Consider the following 22,901-nt stretch of genomic DNA (forward strand, 5'->3'; position numbering starts at 1 on the left):
ATTATCTGCAGCGTTTTAGCAAAAGTATCTATTTTTCGAATGATGTCCCGCGATCCGGATGGAGCTACGCCCGCCATTTGTATACCACTGGTTTAGTGAATTCGTAAAAAAAGGAAGTATACTTTGGGCTTTAGTGGGCAGTGTATTTTAATAGAACCCTTGTGTGATGAGGAGCCCAGTTAATTTATGAAGTAAAGAGCTCAATGTAACTATAAATCCGAGGTCTCAGAGTGGTCAGATCACCAAATGTATGTAGATTGTTGGAGAACTCTAAAGAGTAAATAATAGACTCACAATGCTTTTTTGTGATTTAACTATAGCCCACATTTACTGGAGATTTCCACCCTGAGGGAGGTGAAAACACATGATGGAGAAACCCATCTTCAGACTGCATCCACCGTTCAGCTCTCTCCACCCATTAAACAGACAACTAGGCCAATCAATACAAGCGCCTGCCTGACCATGTCCTGCATGCTTCCGCTCGGCACCACGAGTGAGATGATGAAGGGAACACAACGAGTCTGTAAGCCAATACTACATGTGATGCGAGTAATCTAGCATGGGCCACAATGGTGAAACTGAGCAATTTTCGGTTACACTTTATTTTAAGGTGTCATTGTTACAGTGTAATTAAGTATTGAGTAATTAATTAGGTAAAAACGACCCACTGGTAGGATTAGGATTTGGTTGAAGGTTAGTTGCATGTAATTATGCATAATTTACTGTTATTACTATGGTAAGTACATGTAACATATGTAACAAGGACACTGTAAAATAAAGTGTTACCCAATGTTCTTATACTGTGCCTTAGCTGTTAAGACAGTTTGCAGTGTGAAACCCTTTCTGAAAACCTGTGCCTTTGAATTCATCCCCTTTTAGTGCACTGTGACCGCAAATATTGCATTGTTTTTAGGCATATGGCCTTAAAAACATCTAGCGACTTTTGCATTCTGCTTGATTCTATTCTATAAAATTTTCATTTAGGTAACCAATTAGTTGACTTTAAAAAAAAAAAAAAACTTTGCAAATCCCAAGAGATTTCTGATTAGCACAACCTTTGTGCCGATGTTGAGGAGACTTAAACAGCTTTAAAATTTAGAAAAACTTTTAAGCTGTACCAGATCTAACGATGCTGCCTTTATAGCGTTAGTTCCAGTGGGAGAAAAGCAGCAACAAAGGGAACACAGAGCAGTAAGAGAACATGAAAGCTAATGCAGTGCATGGGGGAAAAAATGGAGCAGAGGTATTGGGAGTCCCTGAGTTGAAAGCAGAACCTCGTCACTAGTCATGTGCACCTGCTTTTTGGTGTTGGAGCCTAAAAAGCCTTGGAATCCCTGTAAGCCTGGAAAGGTGGCGAGATGTCTCTGATCAAAGTGGGTTCAACCTAGTACTCCAGTGAGCATCTGAGGTGTAGACTTTAAAATGTGGGCACTCTCTCTTATCGCAAGACATCACGGCCAACAGCTTGTCATTCTGACAGTCACCCAGTTACCCCCATAAACCAGGGACTCAACCTAAGCCTTCTGGAGTTTCTAGGCTAATCAGCAAGTTATCTTATACAGGCGTCTTCTCACATGATTGGCTCTTTTCCAACCATGCCATGCAACGCAAAGAGCCAATGAATGATCAGCTTTAGGGTCAGATTAGGTGGTTAATGCCACCTAACACGAACACTTCAGTGCATTGTAATAAATTATACAAGGCTACTGGAACAAATGCAAATCAATTATTGAGTATTGAAACTAAGAATTATACACTGCCAATCAACAGATTGACAAAGTTATAACAATGACAATTTCTGCAACATTTTTGAAAGAATAAAAATGTAAAAATTACAATGAGGACAAAAAAAAAAAGAACTTACTTGATCCTGTCGGCATCTGATAAGGACTCCTGTGAGAAAGAGCATTAATTTAGTATGTGCAAACTGAATATCCTCTTAAACATAAAATCTGAGAGATGTATATTACAATAAATATTTCACATATCCTTAATACCCACACTGCTGTATATTTCTCTTTTATACCAAGAGGGCAAACATAACATTTCCTCAAGTGTTGAATGTGAACTGATCTTATGTGTGGCTGTTAAACAATAATCTTTAAATGTCAAAGCATCCTAAAACAATGTTTTACATTATTGCACATATAGGAACATACAGTACAGTAAATAAATTAAAATGAGACCTACATTGTGGCATGCATCAATGAAATATTACAGCTTTATTTATGAGCTGTATGTGTTAGATAATTCATCTCATAATTTCAATAAAAAGCAAGTGACGCAGAGGAAGAATTTGACATCATACTCGGTGCCTTCAGCCAAACAGGTCAATATGCACATGCCTAGTGAAGCTATGAAATTGGTCTGACATCCTGTTTTTTCTGCCAGCTAAATGTCCACCATATCCCACAGAGCAGAAAATGGCAATTTGTCTAATGTAGAGAAAGGTTGTAAACAACGCTGTTTGTTTAAAGACAAATTATGTATTTTGTTGTTGATGGATGAAAATCTGACAAATAAAACTACACAGAACAAAAGTTCATGAAACACTGACGCATAAGTGACAATTGGTGATGGGGGTTTTAATAAACGCTCATATTTAGATCAAAATTTCCTTAGGAAACACCAGAGCAGTGAGATGAGAATACTAGCCATGGCATTGATACAATAAAGGAAAAGATCAGCCAAATAATTTTGAACAAGTTAATTAGCCCTTAAGTCGTTCCAAACCTGTATGGCTTTCTATAGTGGAATACAAACAATCTCTGAGCTGCTCATTTATAGGTTCTTCAATGCAAGAGTGGATTGTATAGTATATATATAGTATATTAGGTGGGGATAAAGTCAAAGAAATGTTGTCAATAACGTACCTTGATCTGTGATAATATAGAAAAGGCAGTCACTTGTGATAAAGGTGTTTTCTCACCCTCCACAATAATGGTGGGAATCTCACCCTTTGGCAGCCCTGATTTATCCATATTGTCTTTTTTCAGGGCTTTGCTCTCTACATGGGGCAACTGGTGGAGTTGAGTCTGGTGTTGAGCCCCCCGTGGAGCCCTGTCATCCCCTTCAGAATCATTGCTGCCCCCCACCCGACTGTAAATTGGGCCTTCGCCTTTAGGACGGGCCCCTTCCCGATGGGGATCTGCATGTTGCTTTCCTGACACTCTTTCTGGACTGTCCGCTGCCATGCGCCATATCTTGGGTCTTGCCTCCTTTGATTTTCTGCCGGCTCTGCTATGCCGGGAAGCCCATTCATCCCAGGGTCTGCAACGCTCTTCCTTTGTGTCATGATGGTCCTTGAATTCGTATTGTTGGGGATTGATGTGGCGTTTGGTTTGGTTCTCTTTTAAAGACATTGTTGAATCAGGAAGGTGTTTCGTTTGGTGCTCTTTTAAAGACATTGTTGAATCGGGAAGGTTCCCGCGCAGCAACTTTAGATTGGCAGGGGTCATCACCCGGTAGGTGATTTCATCCAGAAATTGGGAAAATTTTACCTTTTCCTCAAGAAGCTGCATCTTCCAATCCGGTGGCATAGAGCTGGGAGATGTAGACGATGTGGAAGTAGCGCGTCCAGTGGGAGAGACCCGTACGCCCTTTTCCCTGTCCAAGGACATGCTTTTGGGTTTCCGGCTACGTCCACGACTTTGCTTCTGGCCTAGCATCTCTGCCGACTTAGACTTACGCAGACTATCGGAAGAGTACACTCCCAACTGATGAGAGTGCTTGAGGATGCCCTTGGGTGGATGGGCATCCATCACAAATGCTACATGTGGTGGACCCTGTTCTTCCCTGGGTACAAATATCTCCGCTTTCTCATTGAAGACTAAAGAGCGCTCGGCACTCCTGCTGGAGAGTGACGGGGAAGTGCCTCGAATGTAATGCTGGGAGTCTTCCGAGGGGGAGAGATCGTCGTCAGCAGAGAGTGCCAGTAGGTCATCACTACGACTGATAAAGCGATTCAGTCTTTGTTGCCGGAGATGCTTGGGAGGAAGTCTCATGCCGAGAGAACCGTGGCTGAAGATTCGTGGTGGAGGGAGGACACTAAGCTCCAAACTAGACAGGCTCGAGACATCCAGCTCGCTGTCAGATGACCATACGGGTCTTTCAGCGCATTGTGGGTAAGGGCCTGTAAATCGTGTACGCTGCAAAATAGGTGCATGATTTCGGGGGAAAATTACCTGGCAAGGGTCAGGCTGGGATGACGAACCAGGGTTGGCGGATGGCAAGGCACTCCCACTAACATCCTCTCGAAATACTGGAACAGAGTGGCGAGTCTCGCGGTGCTGCGGAGGTGCCTTTCGGTACGGTTTCCGGGCGGGAGCAGCACTCGTCATTCTGGTAGATCAGTGTGTTTCCATACACTGTCCGTTAGTCCTGCCGAGAGAGAAGCGTGAGAATCCAAAGTAGCAGTAGCCTTCAACCCTGTCCTGTGCAAAAAAGACTGTCCCTATCCTCTCTCTCTCTAATGTGCCACCCTGCCTCTTCCTCTCTAAGCGGCAACGTCAAAAAAGCAGTTTGAATCAATAGGCTTTGATCAGCACCACTGGGCAGTTAAACACAACAACCAATAAAAAACAGCTATGGATGTAACAGACAGCACGATTTGATACAGGGAAATTGAGGGTCAAAAAAGCCTCAAAACAACCACCAAATCCCGCCTATACTTCTACTGTGAAATAAGGTGTTTATCATAATCTGTGTAGTAAATTGAGGAAAGATGAGAATGGGAGAGGAAAGACAAAAAGAGATACTGGATACAGGGTGTTTTAGAAACAAATATAGAGGCACGAGGGTAGGAGGGGAAAACGTGGACTTGTTTTAAAGCGGGTGATTGATTATATGTTGGAGTGTGTTTCCAATAGACAAACTGTTAAACCAATGCCTGCATGACTCTTATTGATCACAGGAAGCTATGTATAGAATTGGAAAAGTGGGTGTGCGGTTGGGATCCAATCACTTACAGAGGCATGTAGGGCTGACCCATGGTATATTCACTGCCATTCAAAATCAGTTTCAATCTAAAATACTCAAATTCAATTCACAAAATTCTAGTATTCCCTAAAGGAGTTAGGCAAATTTGTAAATACATAGACAAACTTTGCAATTGGAATCCTATCCAATTTTTTAACACAAGATATTGAAATAATTACCAAATGTTTTTTTGGTTGTTCCCAGGCTGCTAAAAATGTCTCAATTCGATAATATTTTAACTCATTTATTTACTTTGGTAGAATACCATAACTAAAGCAAAATTTCTTATTGCACTGTCTGGCAAATCTTCATTGTGGATTTAAAATGTATTGCCAACTTTCTGTGTAAAACAACAGTTTATATTTAACAGCTTTTATTAATAATAGTTGATAATAGCTCCTGCCTGAAGCACTGCTAGTATCTGATATAAAAAGAACATGAAATTAACAAAGGTGCGGATCACAAATTGCTCAGTTCAGCCACTATAGTAAAAACTACAGAGACCTCAATCCTGTACATAACAGTACAAGTCATCCTATGTTAATATTTGTAAATGTTGTTTAGAAATCTAATCCCGTTCAAACAGTGCTAAAGTTATCCAGCAACACCATTAGATTGTAAGATGAACCCAGTGTGATCCTGCTAATGCACAGAGCTGCCAAAAACGTCTGCTGCAAAACAAGCTTCTGTTTAAGCACTTACAGAAAGTAGGTTAATAAAAATCCTTACCCTGTAGGTCCAATTTTCACATATTTGACCATGCGATATAATCTTGACATGTGGTTGCTTGAGGCACTATACACAAAACAACTTTGTGGGCGAGTAAGTTTGAGCCGCTCAAAGAAAGTAAAGTTTTAGATCACTTCCTTTTGCATCATCACTGCAACCTGCATTGACTCCCTGTAGTCAGAGCGCTACACGAGTGCATAACACATAATAGCAGGCCATGGTTAGCACTCAGATTCTCTCCACTTCTTCCTGGGTCACAACTTCCCCTGCAGGAGGGCTTTCTTCATTGGTGTGGCTATTTTTAAAGTTCCTGACTGGTAAAATGGGAAAAATGAAGGGAGAATTGGCTGGTGTGTCACAGTGAGGTGCCACTGAGAAATCAATGGTGTTCCCTGCGCATGCTGCTAATGTGCTGCGGGGCAAAGGCTGGGACACACATATATACGCACACGCGCACGTGAGGGGGTCACTGCCAAAATGTGCCACTTATTGGCAGACTGATTTTCCCTCTTGACGTCATCCTCTACCCACAATGCAAAAACACACCAGGCCTACACAGACAAACAGCAAGCAGAACTAAATGTGTTTGTAAAAGCTGACTCAAAAGACAGTTGAATTTAATCAGCAATCCAATCTGAGCTGATAAAGTTTCACACAAAGTTCAACAAGATCTTATCCTCTTATCTGAACAGGTATCACCTTATCACTCAGTCTGTCAAACGTTGGGTCTTCTTAAAGTCCCCCTGTGGTGAAAATCAAGTTTTTAATGTTGTTTATATGTGGTGTCTATCAGCGGATCCCTAATTCCTGGTTCAGATTACAAGATTTTAGCACGATTTTGGCACGATACGTTTAACGTAGGGTGTCGTGGAGATTCGTAGATGACAATGGGCGTCGGGATGCAAGATTCGATCGCTTCATCTCGTATAGTGTGTCATAGTGGATGACAACCGACGTCGTGTCTGCGATGCTTCACGACATCACGATAAAAAGACTAGCATGTTTAATTTTTTTCCGGTCCTCCACAACGGGTTCCGTCAAGAGTTAGTGAGTGAGCGTAGGTGAGTGAGTGAGAGAGTGTGTGTGTGTGCGCAAGTGAGTGGGTAAGGGAGAGTGTGTGTGTGTGTGTGTGTGTGTGTGTATGCGAGAGTGAGTGTGTGTGAGAGTGAGTGAGTGAGCGAGAGAGTGTGACTGTGTGAGAGTGTGTGAGAGTGAGTGAGCGTGAGTGAGTGAGAGAGAGTGTGTGTGTGCGCAAGTGAGTGAGTGAGTGCGTTTGTGTGAGTGAGAGAGAGAGAGTGTGTGTGTGTGTGCCAAGTGAGTGAGTGAGTGAGTGCGTGCGTTTGTGTGAGTGAGTGAGCGACAGAGTGAGCGTGCGACAGAGTGTGTGTGTGTGCGTGAGGGCACGCGATGACTGGTCGGAAAGCAACGTGTAGTCTGACATGTTTCTTGTCCACGACAAGACAAGATTTTAGGAGTCAAAATCACGTAAATGTGACAGCGACTATCGTAACAGACAAAAAAAATGTGTAATCTGAACCATGCATTATCTATCCGCTGATAGACACCACTTTCAAACTCTCCTGTGTGTATCTGTGCAAGAACGGGAAGTTTGTGTAACATTAGCAACACATTATTAGCGGTTTGATAACATAGTCAAGCAAAAGGCTAATCATATTAATTACCGTTATGTGTCTGACGTTGTAAAGAGCGATACCATAGTGTCCTCAGTAAGTTGGCCGAGTGGATCTCTGAGCTGTGAGTGAGTGGACGTCAGGACATTCAAAACGACTTTTTCACAGACTAATCAACAATTCAGAGAGAAAGAATTGTTTCTAATAGGGCTGGGCGATAAATGTTAAAGTTTATATAAATTTGTATTAAATCAAAACACAGAATCCCCCAAAAATTAAATGAAAACAGAATTTAGGGAAAAAATTTTAATTAAAAAGGGCCCAAAATTAAAAGTAGAGTAGGTATCTACTCTTTGGAGATTACATGTTTACATTCATTCTCAACGTCTAAGAAATATGTGGAATGTCATATGATACGGAAAAAAATATTGTGATAATGTTTTTGGCCATATCGCAAAGCTCTAAATCTAAGACAGAATAATACAACTGCGTTTTGGGAGATTCTGGCAACTTGTCCTTTTTAAAACGGCTAAATCCAGATTAAAGGTTTCCTTGTACCCTCTAAATTTTACAAACGTTTAGGGCAAAAGGCCTGAAGCTTTTGTTGCTAGTCACGCAAGGGCTGAACAAAACAAAGCCTCAAAGATCTAGTGGGAAATTTCTGAGGGGCAAAAAGTTGAGTCAGGACAACAGTCCTCAATTGCTTCTTGAGATTTAAAACCAAATTGCATGTCATGGGACAGCTGTTGGTAACAGGCCAACACATATTTTCAAAGATTCCAACCATCACCTGTGATACTAACAGGTACACAACTGCTGTTCAGCGGAAAAACCGTGACCAAACTATGCCTGACGATGCGCCTCATTTTAACCAACATGCTCTCAGATGTGTGTGGAACTTCTCGCACCATTTGATTGTGCACTAGAAGGTGTCTGTTGCTGTCTAAGGGTGATTTCTACTCTTTCAGAAGCTAATTAAAGCTGCTTTCAGACGGTTTTAAACATCGCACACCTTAAAAGGCCTCACAGCTGAGCCTTCTATTTGTCATGCCTGAACTAATGACTGTGGCTGAGGGTTACAGCTTTATGTGAACAGAAGGGATGGAATTACAGCACATACTGACCTTCACACCATCACATGCCCACACAGATGCTGCATAGCTTCATTTCAGAGGAATCTGACATTGTACAGGCAGATGTACACTTAATTAAGCTGCTTTAATTAAACCTTCCTCGGCACCACAGATAAATCAGGTCTCTAAGTCAGATGTGCTCCAATTGAGCATTTTGATATATAAAGAAATAGAAGTATATAACATTACTACTAGAACTGGGTACTATAATGAATATCAATAATTTATGTATTGATGTATGTATTATTATTTTGGTAGTATGTAAAATGTAAAATGAACCTGTTTTTTTTTGCCCACTGTTTTCTAAAGATGCAAACATTCTCATATAAAGTTGTTAGACAAGAGAGATCACACTTTTTTTTCTGGGTTTGCTACGCATTGAATATGCATGCAATATTCAGTGTTGCCAAATTAAATAACACTAGAATAATCCTCACATACTGTACATAAAGTGATTTTTTGATATGTAGGCAGCTCCACATTGCTAAATTTGATCATGTTGTGTGACTTTCAGAGATTCATATTGTAACTATGTTACAGTCAAATATTTATGATAATTTTCAGAGTGTGAGCTGCTGTTGTATGTAGTTTTAACCCATATTCAATAAAAAATGAGTATTAATTAATTACCCTAGACAACTTTTGCAATTTTGCCAGATTTTTTCTGGATACCAAAAAGTAGAAAATATACTTTGGCATTTTGTATGGAAGCCTGTTTCCACAACAAAATAAAAAATAAAAAAAGGTAATTGCTCCTTTTATCTCACAATTCTGACTTCTTTTTCCTCAGAATTGCATGATATGAACTCGCAATTGCGAGTTATAAAGTCAGAATTGCGAGATATAAACTTTGAGACTTTATATCACGCAATGCTGACTTTTTTTCTTGCAATTCTGACTTTATTAATGCAATTTCGAGTTTATATCTCACAATTCTGACTTTATAACTCGCAATTGTGAGTTTACATTTCGCAATTCTGTCAGAATAAATAATAATAATTCTTATGTCAGAATTGCGAGATATAAACTTGAAATTCCAAAAAAGTTTATATCATACAATTCTGAGGAAAAAAAAATAACAATTGTGAGATAAAAAGTCAATTATATTTTGAAATGTTTCAGTCTGAGCTGGAAATGAGCTTTGTTAATTCTGACATTATTTGTCATGCTTAAAAACAATAGTGTTTAATATTTTTCACAGAGCGTGAGAAGTCTGGACTGCATAGGTTTGGATAGTCAGACAACAGGACATTCTACAGTCTGCATTGTTTTGTGAAGTGGCCACTGAGCCAACGTGACGCCCATTTCTGGCACCTCACACACTTCAGCTTACTGTTGATTCAGACAGAGATCATTCTCAGTTCCCTGATGACTTGCATATCAGATGATACAGACCTAGTACAACAGCCTGGTTAAATGAACTCACCTTTTTAGAGGACAAGCAGAATGTGTCATCCTGTTAGCCATGAGTTGTGTTGGGATTTGGTCTTGGTCTAGTTTTTGTACCTTGCCAGGTTTAAAATTAAATTGTGTTCACAACCCATTATAATTCCATAGCAACAAAATGAACACTGCAACAATAGTACAATCTTAATTTATATATCATTAATGTACATTAATAATTTAAAATGATGAGATAAACTAATAGTTATTAAAATAAATATTTAAGAATAATATGAATTTATTATTATTATTATTATTATCCAGCTAGTGTGTGTGTATGAGAGAGAAAGTAGCACCTGTATTTTGCCATGGACAATAATCAAATATGAACTACAGTTTAGTAGTCATTTTGCAAAAATATCCGACAGCTCAACGCTCAACTATGCAACGCAATATTACGTGAGTAACGCGACATGCGTGCAATGCATTAGGTGACAGTTGACCATGCAGAGCATCAGGGAGAGGTTGGAGCGTGGGGAGTTACTAAAAGTTCCCAATACTTCAGGAAAAGCTGCATTTTGAAAGTTTTGATTTGATTACCGAGCCTGAAGCCTTCAACAGTGGATGCTATTCTTTTTCTTCACAACACTCGCGAATAAACATGGAATGATGACCAACGTAGCCTACATGTAGCCTACTCAGTTCAATGGATTTTTTTTATTTATTATATTTTTAAAACATCAATTTATTATACATTTAAAAAGTACATCATTATTTACTGCTGGATCACATTTGGCTATATAATACTACTGCATGCTTATGCTTCTCTACTAATGGATAGTCTGTATTAATATTTGTGGGCATAATCGTCGGTGGTGGCAGTTATGTTTGAGGCCCATAATAAAATTTTACCTCTTAGTAGCGTGTGTGTATGTGTGTTCATGTAGCAGAGGCAGCGCGCATCAGAGAGCGCACGTCAGAGAGAGTTTACAGTGATACTGATGTTGGTCTCGGGTCGGGTTCGGGCTGAAAAATTGCAGACGTTGTCGGGCTGGGGCCGGTTTAGGGCTTGAACACCACGGGCCAGGGCTGGGTTAGGGCTAGTGTTGTCAAGCAAATTCTTTGCTGTTACTTCCTCATCATCATGGAGAGCGCAGTTCGCACCGTTTCAAAAATAGTCGATCTCCGAATGCTAATGAACTTATTCTGAATTTTAGTATTGTTTTTATATGAGGATCCTTTTTCAAATACAAGGTCAATATTGATTTTCACTAACGACAAAACAACAAATTATCCGTGAATTTATATGGAACTAATCTTTAAAAGCTTTCCATCTTTACTCTCCTCATGTAACGTTGCATTCGGAGATCGACAATTTTCTCTTTTCCACAAGCGCTTGCTCTCCCGTGGCGTCTGTCGTTGCTATGCAACCATGAACATAGGCGCGCCTGGAAAAACGAGCGCGCCGCGTCGCGTCTATTATGAGCGCTTGCCGCGCGCCTACATTTGGAATAACGAATCTGCACTCGCAAAAAACGTGCTATGTGAACGGCCACTTATGGCAACGTGACATTAGCCTAATCCAAACTATTTCCATATGTGTCTCTTTCCTCCTTTCTTATCAACAAGTGGATTTACAGCCACCACATCAGCAGCACCGCCGGTCGCCATGTCTCAGAGCTTTAATAAAGAGGACGCGTGCATGCGTGCGCATCAAGGAACCGGGTTTGAACGGGTCCTCGGTACCACAGGTACTTAAGAAAACTTAGTACCGTGATGTTAACATTTTTCTAGTACCGACTTGGTACCGAAGTACCGGGTCTTTTGACAACACTAGTTAGGGCTGGATTTTTTGGCCCGTGCAGGGCTCTCTAAGCAGTATGCTAGCTGAAGCCATTCACCTCCAGTCTTTGTGCTAAGCTAGGCTAGCGGTGGGTACGTCAGACAGAGTTACGGCACGTACGGAGTAGAGCTGGGCGAGTTTTTTTTTTTATAAAAAATTCGATTTACGAATAGATTTTTTTTTTTTTTTTTTTGAAGAGTTGTTTGCTTTGCAAACGGGGTGCTATATAACACGGGGTGTTATAATCTTTAACAAAATGTTTGACATTATTTGACAAGCATACAAAATATACCAGTGTACAGAAACACTATGATTATGATCAGTTAAGTTTGAATTGCATTTTTATTGAATAATAAGTTATAATTAATATGAATTGAAGACAACAGTATGTTAACAGAGAAAGAAAGTATAAGCTACATCCTGCTAATTCAGTGGTAATAATTTAATTCTTGTTTTTATTTTATATATTACATTACACTCGGTCTCTCTCGTGTACACTCGGTCTCTCGCACGCGCAGACACACTCGGTCGCTCTCTCGCACTCAGTTTCCTGACTTGATTGGAGAGTCGAATTGCAAAGCTTGTGCAAACATATCTATAATGCTACATCAGATGCTTTCTTAACTGCTATTTTCTCACCGCTGTCATTTTTGTGTGTTTATTTTGTTATTGAGAGGAAAGGCATGCAGCACATATTTACATATTCAACTAAACACTGCTCTCAGCTAACAGTATATCGCTGGTCCTATATTTCAAACTTTTTCCCCCTAAGGGAAGAATGAAAAATAACTTGGCTGTGAGTATATCGGGGCCTTTAGGTAGAGTTACAGACAGCAAGGTGTGAAAGATAGACAGAGAGAGTTCATGGGAAAAGGAAAAAACATCAATTTTGTTGAGGAAAAAAACATTTCCTTCCTGGAACAGCCAATCTCAGAAAATCTCTTTTATCATGCCTGAACTGATGACTGTAAGAGATCATCATGAGACACAACTGTGTATCAAAGAGAGCTCTGTAGAGACATGTCATCTTCCAAATTAGAGCTATTTCTGGAGGCCGATTGTCAGCAACGCAAGACAAGGATGCACAAACACGACAAATTATTTAGATTGTGTGTTTTCATACCCGAAATTGGAGTTGGTTTCATTCAGTGGTGTCCTCATTCACAGGTTCTCAGGCCCAGAGCGTCTCTGAAACACACATTTGCCTGGGTTACTGAAATGCGATTTGTCACAGTTTTGCAACATGATCTATGAAGAGAAAGAAATTTGAATATAAATATCAGCATCAAAACAGGACAAGAACTGAATCTAATCAAGAATTGAATCCATCTGGTCAGAAAATCCTGATATGCATGTGAATAATACAAGTGAAATTTATTTATACCCCAAGGGATTATACAGAATAAAAAATGCACTGAATAACTAATAATAGACTGTTGAGATATTGATACAAAATGCAAAACACAAAGTAGTTTTTATATAATTGCTCTAAAATGAATTCAAAAGTTTTTCTTTAATCTTCAATCAGGTGAAGCCCTTGTTACAGCCCTTCCAGCCAATCAGATTTAAACATTTATTTGCAAAAAGTGAAATCTAGAGGGGAAAAAAAAAAATGAACAAGGACTTTATGCTAAGAATGTTTTTGAGTGACAAAATAAATTGATTAAATCACAGTTTTACATTGATTTATTGAAACAGACAGTTTGAACTGATTGGCAGAAATGAATCTCTAATGCCGTTTTTTGCTACAGAAACCGTATTTAAAATATTTGCATGCATAATCCTGAAACATTCCTGAAAGATTCCAGCTCAATAGTGAAAAACAGCACGAGTAGAAATCGGGATGGTAAATGTAAAACATCACATTAGCATCTGGTTTATAAATTCACAAACTTTGTAAACTCCAAGTGAACTCCTGATTTTTTTTGGTCTGCCACGAGACACACAAGTTATATTAATATTAATAATATCAGTCGGCGCGTTCACTCAGAAATCACCTCATTCAGTCACAATTGTTCTTCTTTGCCTAATTAACACGGAGACTGCTCATTAGCCGCGTTTCCACAGGCCTCCTCCCTCGCACTTACACAGCAGAATAATGAACTCCTGCACGCCACACACAGTCACACAATGTGTGCAAGGAGGAATGACATGAGAGTCATTACAGCAAATTACTGTATGGAGTGTCAGGTCACTGAAAAAAGGGACAATTTGGTTATATATTATGGAAGGTAAAGCCTGTAGATAGAATGATAACTGGCACATTCTCAGGGTAATAAGCAATAATATAAGTTTAGATAAAGGACACGGCACCATAGTAGGTTTTTTTTATTATCAAATATTACAACAAAAGGAAGTACAACATGGAATTTAGGCAATGTGCCCTTTTCCTTACATAACAGAATGTATAAAAATAAAATGTTGAAACGGCACTGGGCTCTCTCTATTTGCCCAACACTGAGGAAAGAAAACACGAACTCACAACTGACCTGATTCAGTTTCTTAAAATAACTAATTTTGGAAGAATATCTTGAATGATCTGTTCAGATTATCAGTAAGTAACAACTTTCTACTTCAAAATTCCACACTTAATACAATGTATAACTTGGAGTTTCTTTTAATATTCATAGTTTAGTACATAAAATGGGCAGAAATCTTATTTCTCCATATTTTGCCATTTTTATTTGTTGTTCATAAATCATTACTATCAGTCACACTTTACATGTGTCTGTGGGTCTTGTAAATGTTTAACCAATGAAAAAGGGCTTGTGACTAAACCTCGTCACTCCATTGGATCCTCAAACTGTCAGTCAAACCTCATAACTCCACCCACCTCTATTGTGAATGAAATGCCGCACACATTTTGGACCGTTTGCAATGTAAGGGTCAATAAAGAACGGTAGTTTGAATAAGTACAGCGCTTTCTTTACTATATATAAAGACTACTGTTTTATGTATTTGAGGAGCGGAGAAGAGAATCTTAGCATTGGTCGTCGAGTCACAGTCAATACTGTCTGAAATATCCTATGTGCAGCACTTCCTCTTTAGTAACATGAGATATTGACCAAATGACAGAAAAAAAAAACTAAGCGCCCACATAGCCAAAGTAAACTTTATAATCTGTAAGTTGATAAACACACTGAGATGCACTTAAGGTTTGGTCCGTTTACCCCTAGTGGCTAATTCAGCTAAACACGTTTTGCTTGTGCATTTATTACTTCTGCAGTTATGTTCTTCCAAATTCATTGTGAGTTTATTAAAAAGAGTGAAAGACTATTACTGTGGAAGACAGCATATCCTGTCTTGAATCTTCACTATGTCAGGGTTTAAAAAATATGTGCCTAAAACTTGCCATGTATGACTTTATAACATTTAAATGTTTTGCATTTGACACTTTCACTGCGTATATTATCAGTATGTGAATAGTGAACTCATGACCTTGGCACGGTGCCATGCCCTACCCATGAAACACTGCTGCAATGCCAAAACATTCCCAATGTAATTACATTCATCAAGGAGATTGTAAATTACCCCTGGAGATGTGTTCAACTGTCAGCTGGAAAACATTTGCTCTCCCTGACCTGAAAGCATGCAATATTAAAGTACTGTTATTCTTTTCCAGCATTCAGAGTCGTCTGATGTGGACGAGATATGGCTGAGAATATCAAACTAGAGGCCTGTGGCAGTCAGCCATTCATGACCATCAGCTTCTGCTGTGATACTGAGACCCATTCACCTCCACTTCCCTCAAACACTCGAGCTTTATCTTCTCCTAAGAGACAAGGACAACCGCTGAACAAAACAGCTCTTATGTGTCATCACGGCTCAGAACACTATTATGTTTATTAATAAATGACCCTGGTCTTATTGTGTACTAAAGTTCAAAGTACTCTCAAGAAAGAGTTTGTTTTCATAACTGTTCATTAAAAATGAAAAACACTCTGGAAAAAAATTCTTTTGACGTAACCTAGGCTGTAGGGAAGTAAAATATTAACCGATAACGTCACGGCATAACATGTTTTTAGCCCTTCACAATCCAGTCTAATCTTGTCCTGCCCTTAATTATATCCACAGGTAAACATGTCAACCTTGATGCTAACTGAAATTAAATGGCTTTTAACAGCACAAAAACATGTTATATTGTACACTACGGTTCAAAAGTTTGAGGTCAGTAAGATTTTTTTTTATTAAGAAATGAATACTTTTATTAAGCAAGGATGATTTGATGATTTTTCAAACAAATGCTGTTCTTTTGAAATTTCTTTTCTAATCTTGAATAATGTATCAAGATTTCCACAAAAATATGAAGCAGTATAACAGTTTTAAACAATAATATTCAGAAATGTTTCTTGAGCATCAAATCATCATATTAGAATGATTTCTGAAGGATCATGTGACTCTGTAGACTGGTGTAATGATGCTGAAAATTCATTTTTGATCACAGGAATAAAATACATTTTAAAATATATTTCAGCTTTGAAATTCAGCCTTCTCTCAAAAACTAGGGGTGACCCCGAATAGTCGAAGATTCGATGCTTCGATTGGAGGAGCCTGATTCGACTACCGATCTCACGGTCGAATCTTAGCAGAGGTGTAATGAAACGAGGATCATGCCACTTTGGCTATATGAGGGCGTTCAATGTCTGATTTCACATATCTAAAATGCTTAACGTGAAAAAAGCTTTTAAAACGCTTAAAAGGCACTTTAACGTGGCTTAATGCATGTACACAGTACGCACTTTATTAAGAATACTATGTGCAGATAAGCAGATAAACCCAGAATATGAGCGCAATGCGTTCCTCTTATAGTAAAGCGTTTTCTTTACATAATTAATTTAATTTAACTATTTTAGGAGATTTAGTCGTTAAACGTTTTTCACGTTGAGTGTTTTAGAATGTATTTTATCCGCGCGCACAAAAGACTCCAACGGACACAGACAGAGTGAAAGACTGGATTTGTTCTCTCGATCAGGTAGGGTACAAGTGATTTCAAAACTTTTAAGCCGGTTCTAATTTGATTTTTGGATGCTGTGAACATTTTTAGCTAAAAAAACTAAGCATTTATTGTTGTTTCTTCAGTTAAAAAGACGAAGTTGAAAATTCTGGCTACTATCGTTATTTTAATAATTTCTTTATTTTTATTTTATTTATTGATCTGTCAGGGTTATCTAATCTAACTATTTGTGGCTTGTGTTTTGAATATATGTTCCCCTGCAATTTAGGCATTTTGCACACATTTGCATATCTTGTGACTTGATTCTGATTTATTTCGTTTTGTATTTTTATTTATTAGAAAGGTATATTCTGTTCTAATTTAATTTAGTAAATTAATTTTTATTTTTTTGGTGCATCGATGTTGTGCTGTAGAGACTGCTCGCACAGGCAATTTAGCCGATTTAATTTGATTTGCATGTGAAATGCAAATCCTGTCTGCAGTGTGGCCTTTCTGGAGTTATTTATGTTATTTCTTAGTTTTATTGATCCAAAATGTTTTTATACATTTTCTTCTATGTCTTTGTGTGATTTTCTGTACATCGCGGCTTTGAAATGTTAAAGCTCCGCCCCCAGCCCCACCCCCATGCACATGATTCGACTATTAGTCTATTATAGGCAAGACTTGACGATTCTGATTCGACCATGAAAATCCATAGTCGGGGACACCCCTAACAAAAACACTTTTTTTTTTTATCATACAGTCCCGACCCAAACTTTTGAACAGCAATGTAAACGAACATGCCCACTTTTGACAACAGAAGAACAAATAGAGAAACACAAGCCTGCCAATCGTAGCTGGCAGGATAACCCTCGATACAGGAGTCAAGCACTCACTATCACTGTGCAAAAACATGGACGGTAGATCAAATGATTCAGGGATCGTTATTCGGGCCAACAGATGATTCAGTTTGCTCACTGACTGCTGCAACACTCAGTAAATGAGAAATTGAGTGATGAGTAGAAGTGAAAAATGACAATTTGCCTTGTAGCCAAATTTTAAATTTGTCTCTGAGAAATGTTACGATGTCCTATAACAATACGCCGAAACGTATTCTCTATATGCTGATTTTGAAATCTGCAGAATGGATTGAACTCCTTTACATATTTAACGAGCAAAAGCTGATTCCATATCCGACACCTTCAGCCCACTGTCCAGATGACGGGTGTAAAGTGAGTGTCACACCTGTAAGATTTCCGTTCAGTCTGCAGTCTTATCATTCATAGTGTAATTTGCTTTTCTTGGAGCATGGATTGGGGACTACAGATGTTGGTCTTTGGACAGTTCTTCTTGGCCTGGCGCCTCCTGTTGCGTGACTAGCAGAGATGATGAATCAATCAGGTCTAGACTAGCAGAATATTCAATGATAATCTCCTCTACCTGTTCTTTCAAAAGATAGCCTCATTAAATCTCTAACAAATGTCAAATAACACTTGAGGCAACTGTATCGACTAGTAGGGAATATTTCAGCATCTCACACATCAAGTCAAAGAGCAGAATCCCATTCCAAAGCCGATGCTGGATGCATATCAATGCTTCAGCGTTTAAAATAGCTTGTTGTTAAATTCTGTGTGAACATTAGAAGCCATATAAATATGTCTGCTCTGATCTGCCAACATGAAAGATAAAAAAAAAAAAACATTATACCTAGTATCAGAGACGGCAATCCTACTTCAGTTCAGTAGACGGTGTCAATCAGGAGTGTTTTCTGTGGCCACGCACAAACGTTCAGTTGTTTCCAACGACGTGATTCACAGCACAATGAATCATTTTTCTCACCTGACCCCATGGGCTCTATCATGTTATGGACTAAAGTCCTAAATGTGTCATAAAAATCTAGGAATGTACTAGAACAGGGGTCTCAAACTACAGCCTTGTAGTTACATACCGCTCACTGAGTGTTAATAGTTTATCCTCAAATCCAGAATGTACTTTATGCATTTCGCTTTAGCCTTTTACGTTATGTTATAGCTTACTTGTCATTAGAGAAAAACACAAATGTTAGAGAACAAAACAGGAAATGATTAATGATTGCTCTTGCTCTAGATAAGGAGGGACATAAATTGGGTAAATGGCTGTTCACAATTACTACACGTTGTTCCTCTGTTGCTATAAATATGATGGTTTATTTTTGCTCTCTTTTGTCTGAAACAAAGCTGTTATTGAGCATCCACTGTGATTATGTGCTATAAATATACCATTCAGTTCCAATATTACAGTCATCAGCAGTGATTTGATTTTAATCTACTTAATAATGTCTATGAACAGCATCTGTGCTATGTACAAAAAAACATACACATACATACATATACAAACATTTGCATTAGGGGTGTAACGATAAACAAACATGACGGTTCGGTACGGTTTCGGTACAGCAGGGGGGATAAACTTTGTTTTAAACAAATGTGTCTGTATTTAAAGGGGTCATATAATGGTACATGCACTTTTACAAGTTGATTGTACTGAAATGTGTGTTGGCAGTGCCTGTACACAACCCTCATAAAATGATAAAAATCCATCCAGTGTTTTTTTTTAATCTTCTTATACGTTTCCTCCTGTCTCAAATCAAGCTGTTCGATATTGTGACGTCACAAAATTGACGCCCCCCCACGATGCCTGATTGACAGCAGCGTTTCAAACACAGACCCGCCCTCGTGCCCTCGTGAGCAAGCTGTCAATCATAGCCCGCGCCGACGCGCGTTCATTGCTGATAGCTGGAGCACTGAGTAGAATGGCGTCGGTCTAAGAGATTGTGGTGTTCTGTTCTTGGGTGTAATAACGAACACAGCAGTCATATTGATGATGTCCCTAAATCCGAACCGCTGAAGATGCAGTGGCTGAGTTTGTTTTCGAAGGGAATATTCCCCACGATCAACGTCAATGCTCTCATGTTTGCGCGAATCATTTCACACCAGACTGCTTTACAAACGAGGGTCAGCATAAAGCTGGTTATTTGCTAAGAAGCTGCTCCTGAAAAAGGATCGGTACCAACTATTCGTGTTCCTGCTGAACCTCCAAAAGAACTGAAGTGAGTGTAACGTTTTATTGACCTTTATATTAATCTTTATATTAATCTTTGCAAATAGCTTGCACGCTTCACGATGAATGTGGCTATTTTTACACTCAGGGTACATTATGGCATGTTTTCTATGTACGACGTTATCAATATAATTCATAATCCCACGTTTACGCGTTATGGTTATTGAGTTATTTTGTTACAAACGGTGTACGCACAGAACAGAGGGGCGGGGTGAGCAAAGCTCATTATCATTTAAAGACACATGCACTTAAACGGCGTGCTGAAAACAGAGCTGTTTTTGACCAGGTAAAATGAGTGTTTTCTTACAATACTAATGAGAATTTTTAATTAAAGTATATTACAAACTTTTAATTTAGACCCTAAAGAATCATATTAGCTTGTACAAAAATGACATTATATGACCCCTTTAAATAAATTCGTAGTATTGCATTCTGTTCCGCAATATAATGGGAGAACTGTGCATGTATCTGTATACATGTGATAAGCCCTGTTAGCACAGTTATACGGCAATATTTTGGCTACGTCCGGCATTGCACATACTCGCCTCATGTAAACAAAAGAGAAAATCTTCACCCTGGAAGGAGTTTTCAAAAAAAAGTTCGGTTTCAGTGACCGCATACTGCGTTTGAGAGTGGACGAACGGCCAAACGGCACAGGAAAATCTGCGGTTTTGAAAATACCCGTGTTCGTGTGGGACAGGGCCTCAGTTTACCTGACTGTAACGGCCATTCAGAGGCTAAAGCATTGAGTGAGAGACAAAACATAAAAAAAAAAAGAAAAAGCACACAGAGAGGCTTGGAGCTTAGCACTTCATTATTAACAAGCACCTGAGCTGGGCAGCGTTCGGTTCTACTGGCCCAGGCTCACTGTTGTTCAGGCCTGCAGTGAATAATTCAACACAGCAAAGGTTCATATATCTCTGTTTTGCACACACAAAAAAAGTCTTGTTTTTTAGGAACATGAAGAGGGGTGAATATTATAACTCTGTTCAGTATAGCAGGTCTCTATACCACTTGTTGAGTCAGACTAGCCCACACTTCACTCTTTCTTACTCTTTATGGAGAATAATTATATAGAGAAAATACAGACAAATCTGCCTTTGGACATAGATCAGTAGTAATATCTGACCATATATCACCTAGGGACCATAAATATTAATAAAAAAGAAAATTGAAGTTCAAATTTTATATATAATTTACATAAAAGTATATAAATAACATTTTCAAAAAGTAATATTAACAGTTTTTCTGCAGTATTGGTAGTAGTAAGAGGAGACTCAAATTTGATTCCTGCGTTGGACCCAATAATGTTATGGGCAACAGTCCGAAAAGTCTAGGATGACTTATGATATCTCCTAGACCAGAGGTCTTAAACTACTGGCCCACGTTTCATTCGGCCTCTCGAGTGTTAATAGTTTATTCTTGAATACACCAAAAAAGTAGACTTTATGCATTTTGGTTTAGCCTTTAATGTTATCTTATAGCTTCCTTATAGGGTTATTAAAAAGCATAAATACGCAACAAAAAAAAAACAACAAAAAAAACATTTTCCAACTTATTAGAGAAAAACACAAATGTACAGGAAAGAACTCAAATGATGAATGTTTGCTCTTGCTCTAAATAAGGAGGGATGTAAAATAAATTGGCTAAATGATACAGTTTACAATTACTTGTATTGATCACGTCTTTCCTCTGTTGCTGTAAATATGATGGTTTATTAGTGCTCTCTTGTGTCGTTGAATAAGAGGAATCTGTAAGCGCGCTCAGACCTATATGGCTGTATGCGTTAACTGTCAAAATTTCATTTATATCATTATGCGAGGTAATGTACACTCAATTATGTTTTAAGTGACTGTAAACATTTCATTGTTTTAACTTGTAGTATGTATTCCTTTTAAATAAAAACTGTGTTCAATAGTACGGAGGGACCTTTGCAAAAATAAAAAAAATACATACTTCCGAGAAACTTTTGCGTGCGCAGGAGTTTTTTTTTTGCTAGCTCACGCATTATAATTTCGAGTTTATGTATATTATAACCTTTTTCATTTGTGCATCTCTGCCATCGTACAAGGAAGAAAAGAAGAGCATGACCATGAATCAATAGAGATCTATTTGGTCAAAAATTGGCTTTCATAAGGGCAGTACTTTTAATATCAAGGCCTTATGGCCGCTTTAACACATCCTCTGTGGCCAACAAGAAACCGGGCTGCGAAATGGTCTTCTGGCACAACACGGCTATGTACATTGTCCTAATTTGCCAAGTTCAAGGGGCCATTAAATAAAAAGGTCGGTACAGTAAAAACTGCTCAAAATTTGCCTTTGCTTAGGGCAGTTCGTCTGCTCAAGAAGAGCTGTTAAAAATGAATGAAGTCAGTCAGCACTTCTCCTCCATCTGTAAGGATTTTTTAATTGTCCATTAGAGTTTTATATGGGACAATATAAATATACTGCCCTAACAAAATTCTAAGTTTAAGGACTTTTTTTACCATTAAACTTTGCATAAAGGACAGTGTACAAAGCTGTATTGACCCATGAGGACATTTCGCAGTGTGGTTTCTCGGCTTCCACGGAAGATGCGGTAAACCGGACATTAGGTGATATTGTTATTACTTGATATTACAGGTTTTGCCCCAACAAAAGACAAATTTGCATTTTTTACTGTGCCAATCTTTTTTATGAACCCGTAATCCATGCTCTTGTTTTCTAGTAAGATGGCAGAGACGCACAAAGGAAAATAGGTTATAGTATTACGAATATATAGGTTACGAATTTCTAATTGCGATTACGAACGCCACAATTATGTAATTGTTCAAAGCCGCGATTACAAAAACTTAAAAATCCACTTTCATTCTTCTGCATGCTTATGAGATGTGTTTGGAGCATGTTATGTTGTGAGAGGCTTATCACGACTACTTCAGAGAACCCAGTACCATAGGAACTACCAGTGACGTTAGTGTACGCTGATTGGTCGAACACATGCGATATTTTTAAAATAGCTATGTAAACTCACAGATTATAGACTACATATTTACTCCACAAACTAACTCTACGAACATGATAAATAGTGATAGATGGACCTCTCAACCTTTATGTGGAGGAGAAAATCCAACGCAACTTTGAGGGGACCAAGCCAAACCTCAGCTAGCGACACTGGACAACTAAAAGTCACAACA

General features: G+C 38.6%; 1 protein-coding gene across 1 annotated transcript in view; it reads right to left on the bottom strand.

Moving 5' to 3' along the window:
* tjap1 (tight junction associated protein 1 (peripheral)) overlaps positions 1-22,901 on the bottom strand; it is a 97,600-nt gene that overhangs the window by 35,470 nt on the left and 39,229 nt on the right. Inside the window, exons 3-5 of the mRNA XM_081350308.1 lie at positions 12,820-12,884; positions 4,185-4,380; positions 1,865-1,893 (exon numbers count right to left, since the gene is read on the bottom strand). Coding sequence (XP_081206434.1) covers positions 1,865-1,893; positions 4,185-4,340 — 185 coding nt within the window. The 5' untranslated portion in view covers positions 4,341-4,380; positions 12,820-12,884. The remainder of the gene's footprint in view (positions 1-1,864; positions 1,894-4,184; positions 4,381-12,819; positions 12,885-22,901) is intronic.

The sequence above is a fragment of the Scardinius erythrophthalmus genome, assembly GCF_964197995.2.
Source record: "Scardinius erythrophthalmus genome assembly, chromosome: 21".
NCBI classification, from domain to species: domain Eukaryota; kingdom Metazoa; phylum Chordata; class Actinopteri; order Cypriniformes; family Leuciscidae; genus Scardinius; species Scardinius erythrophthalmus.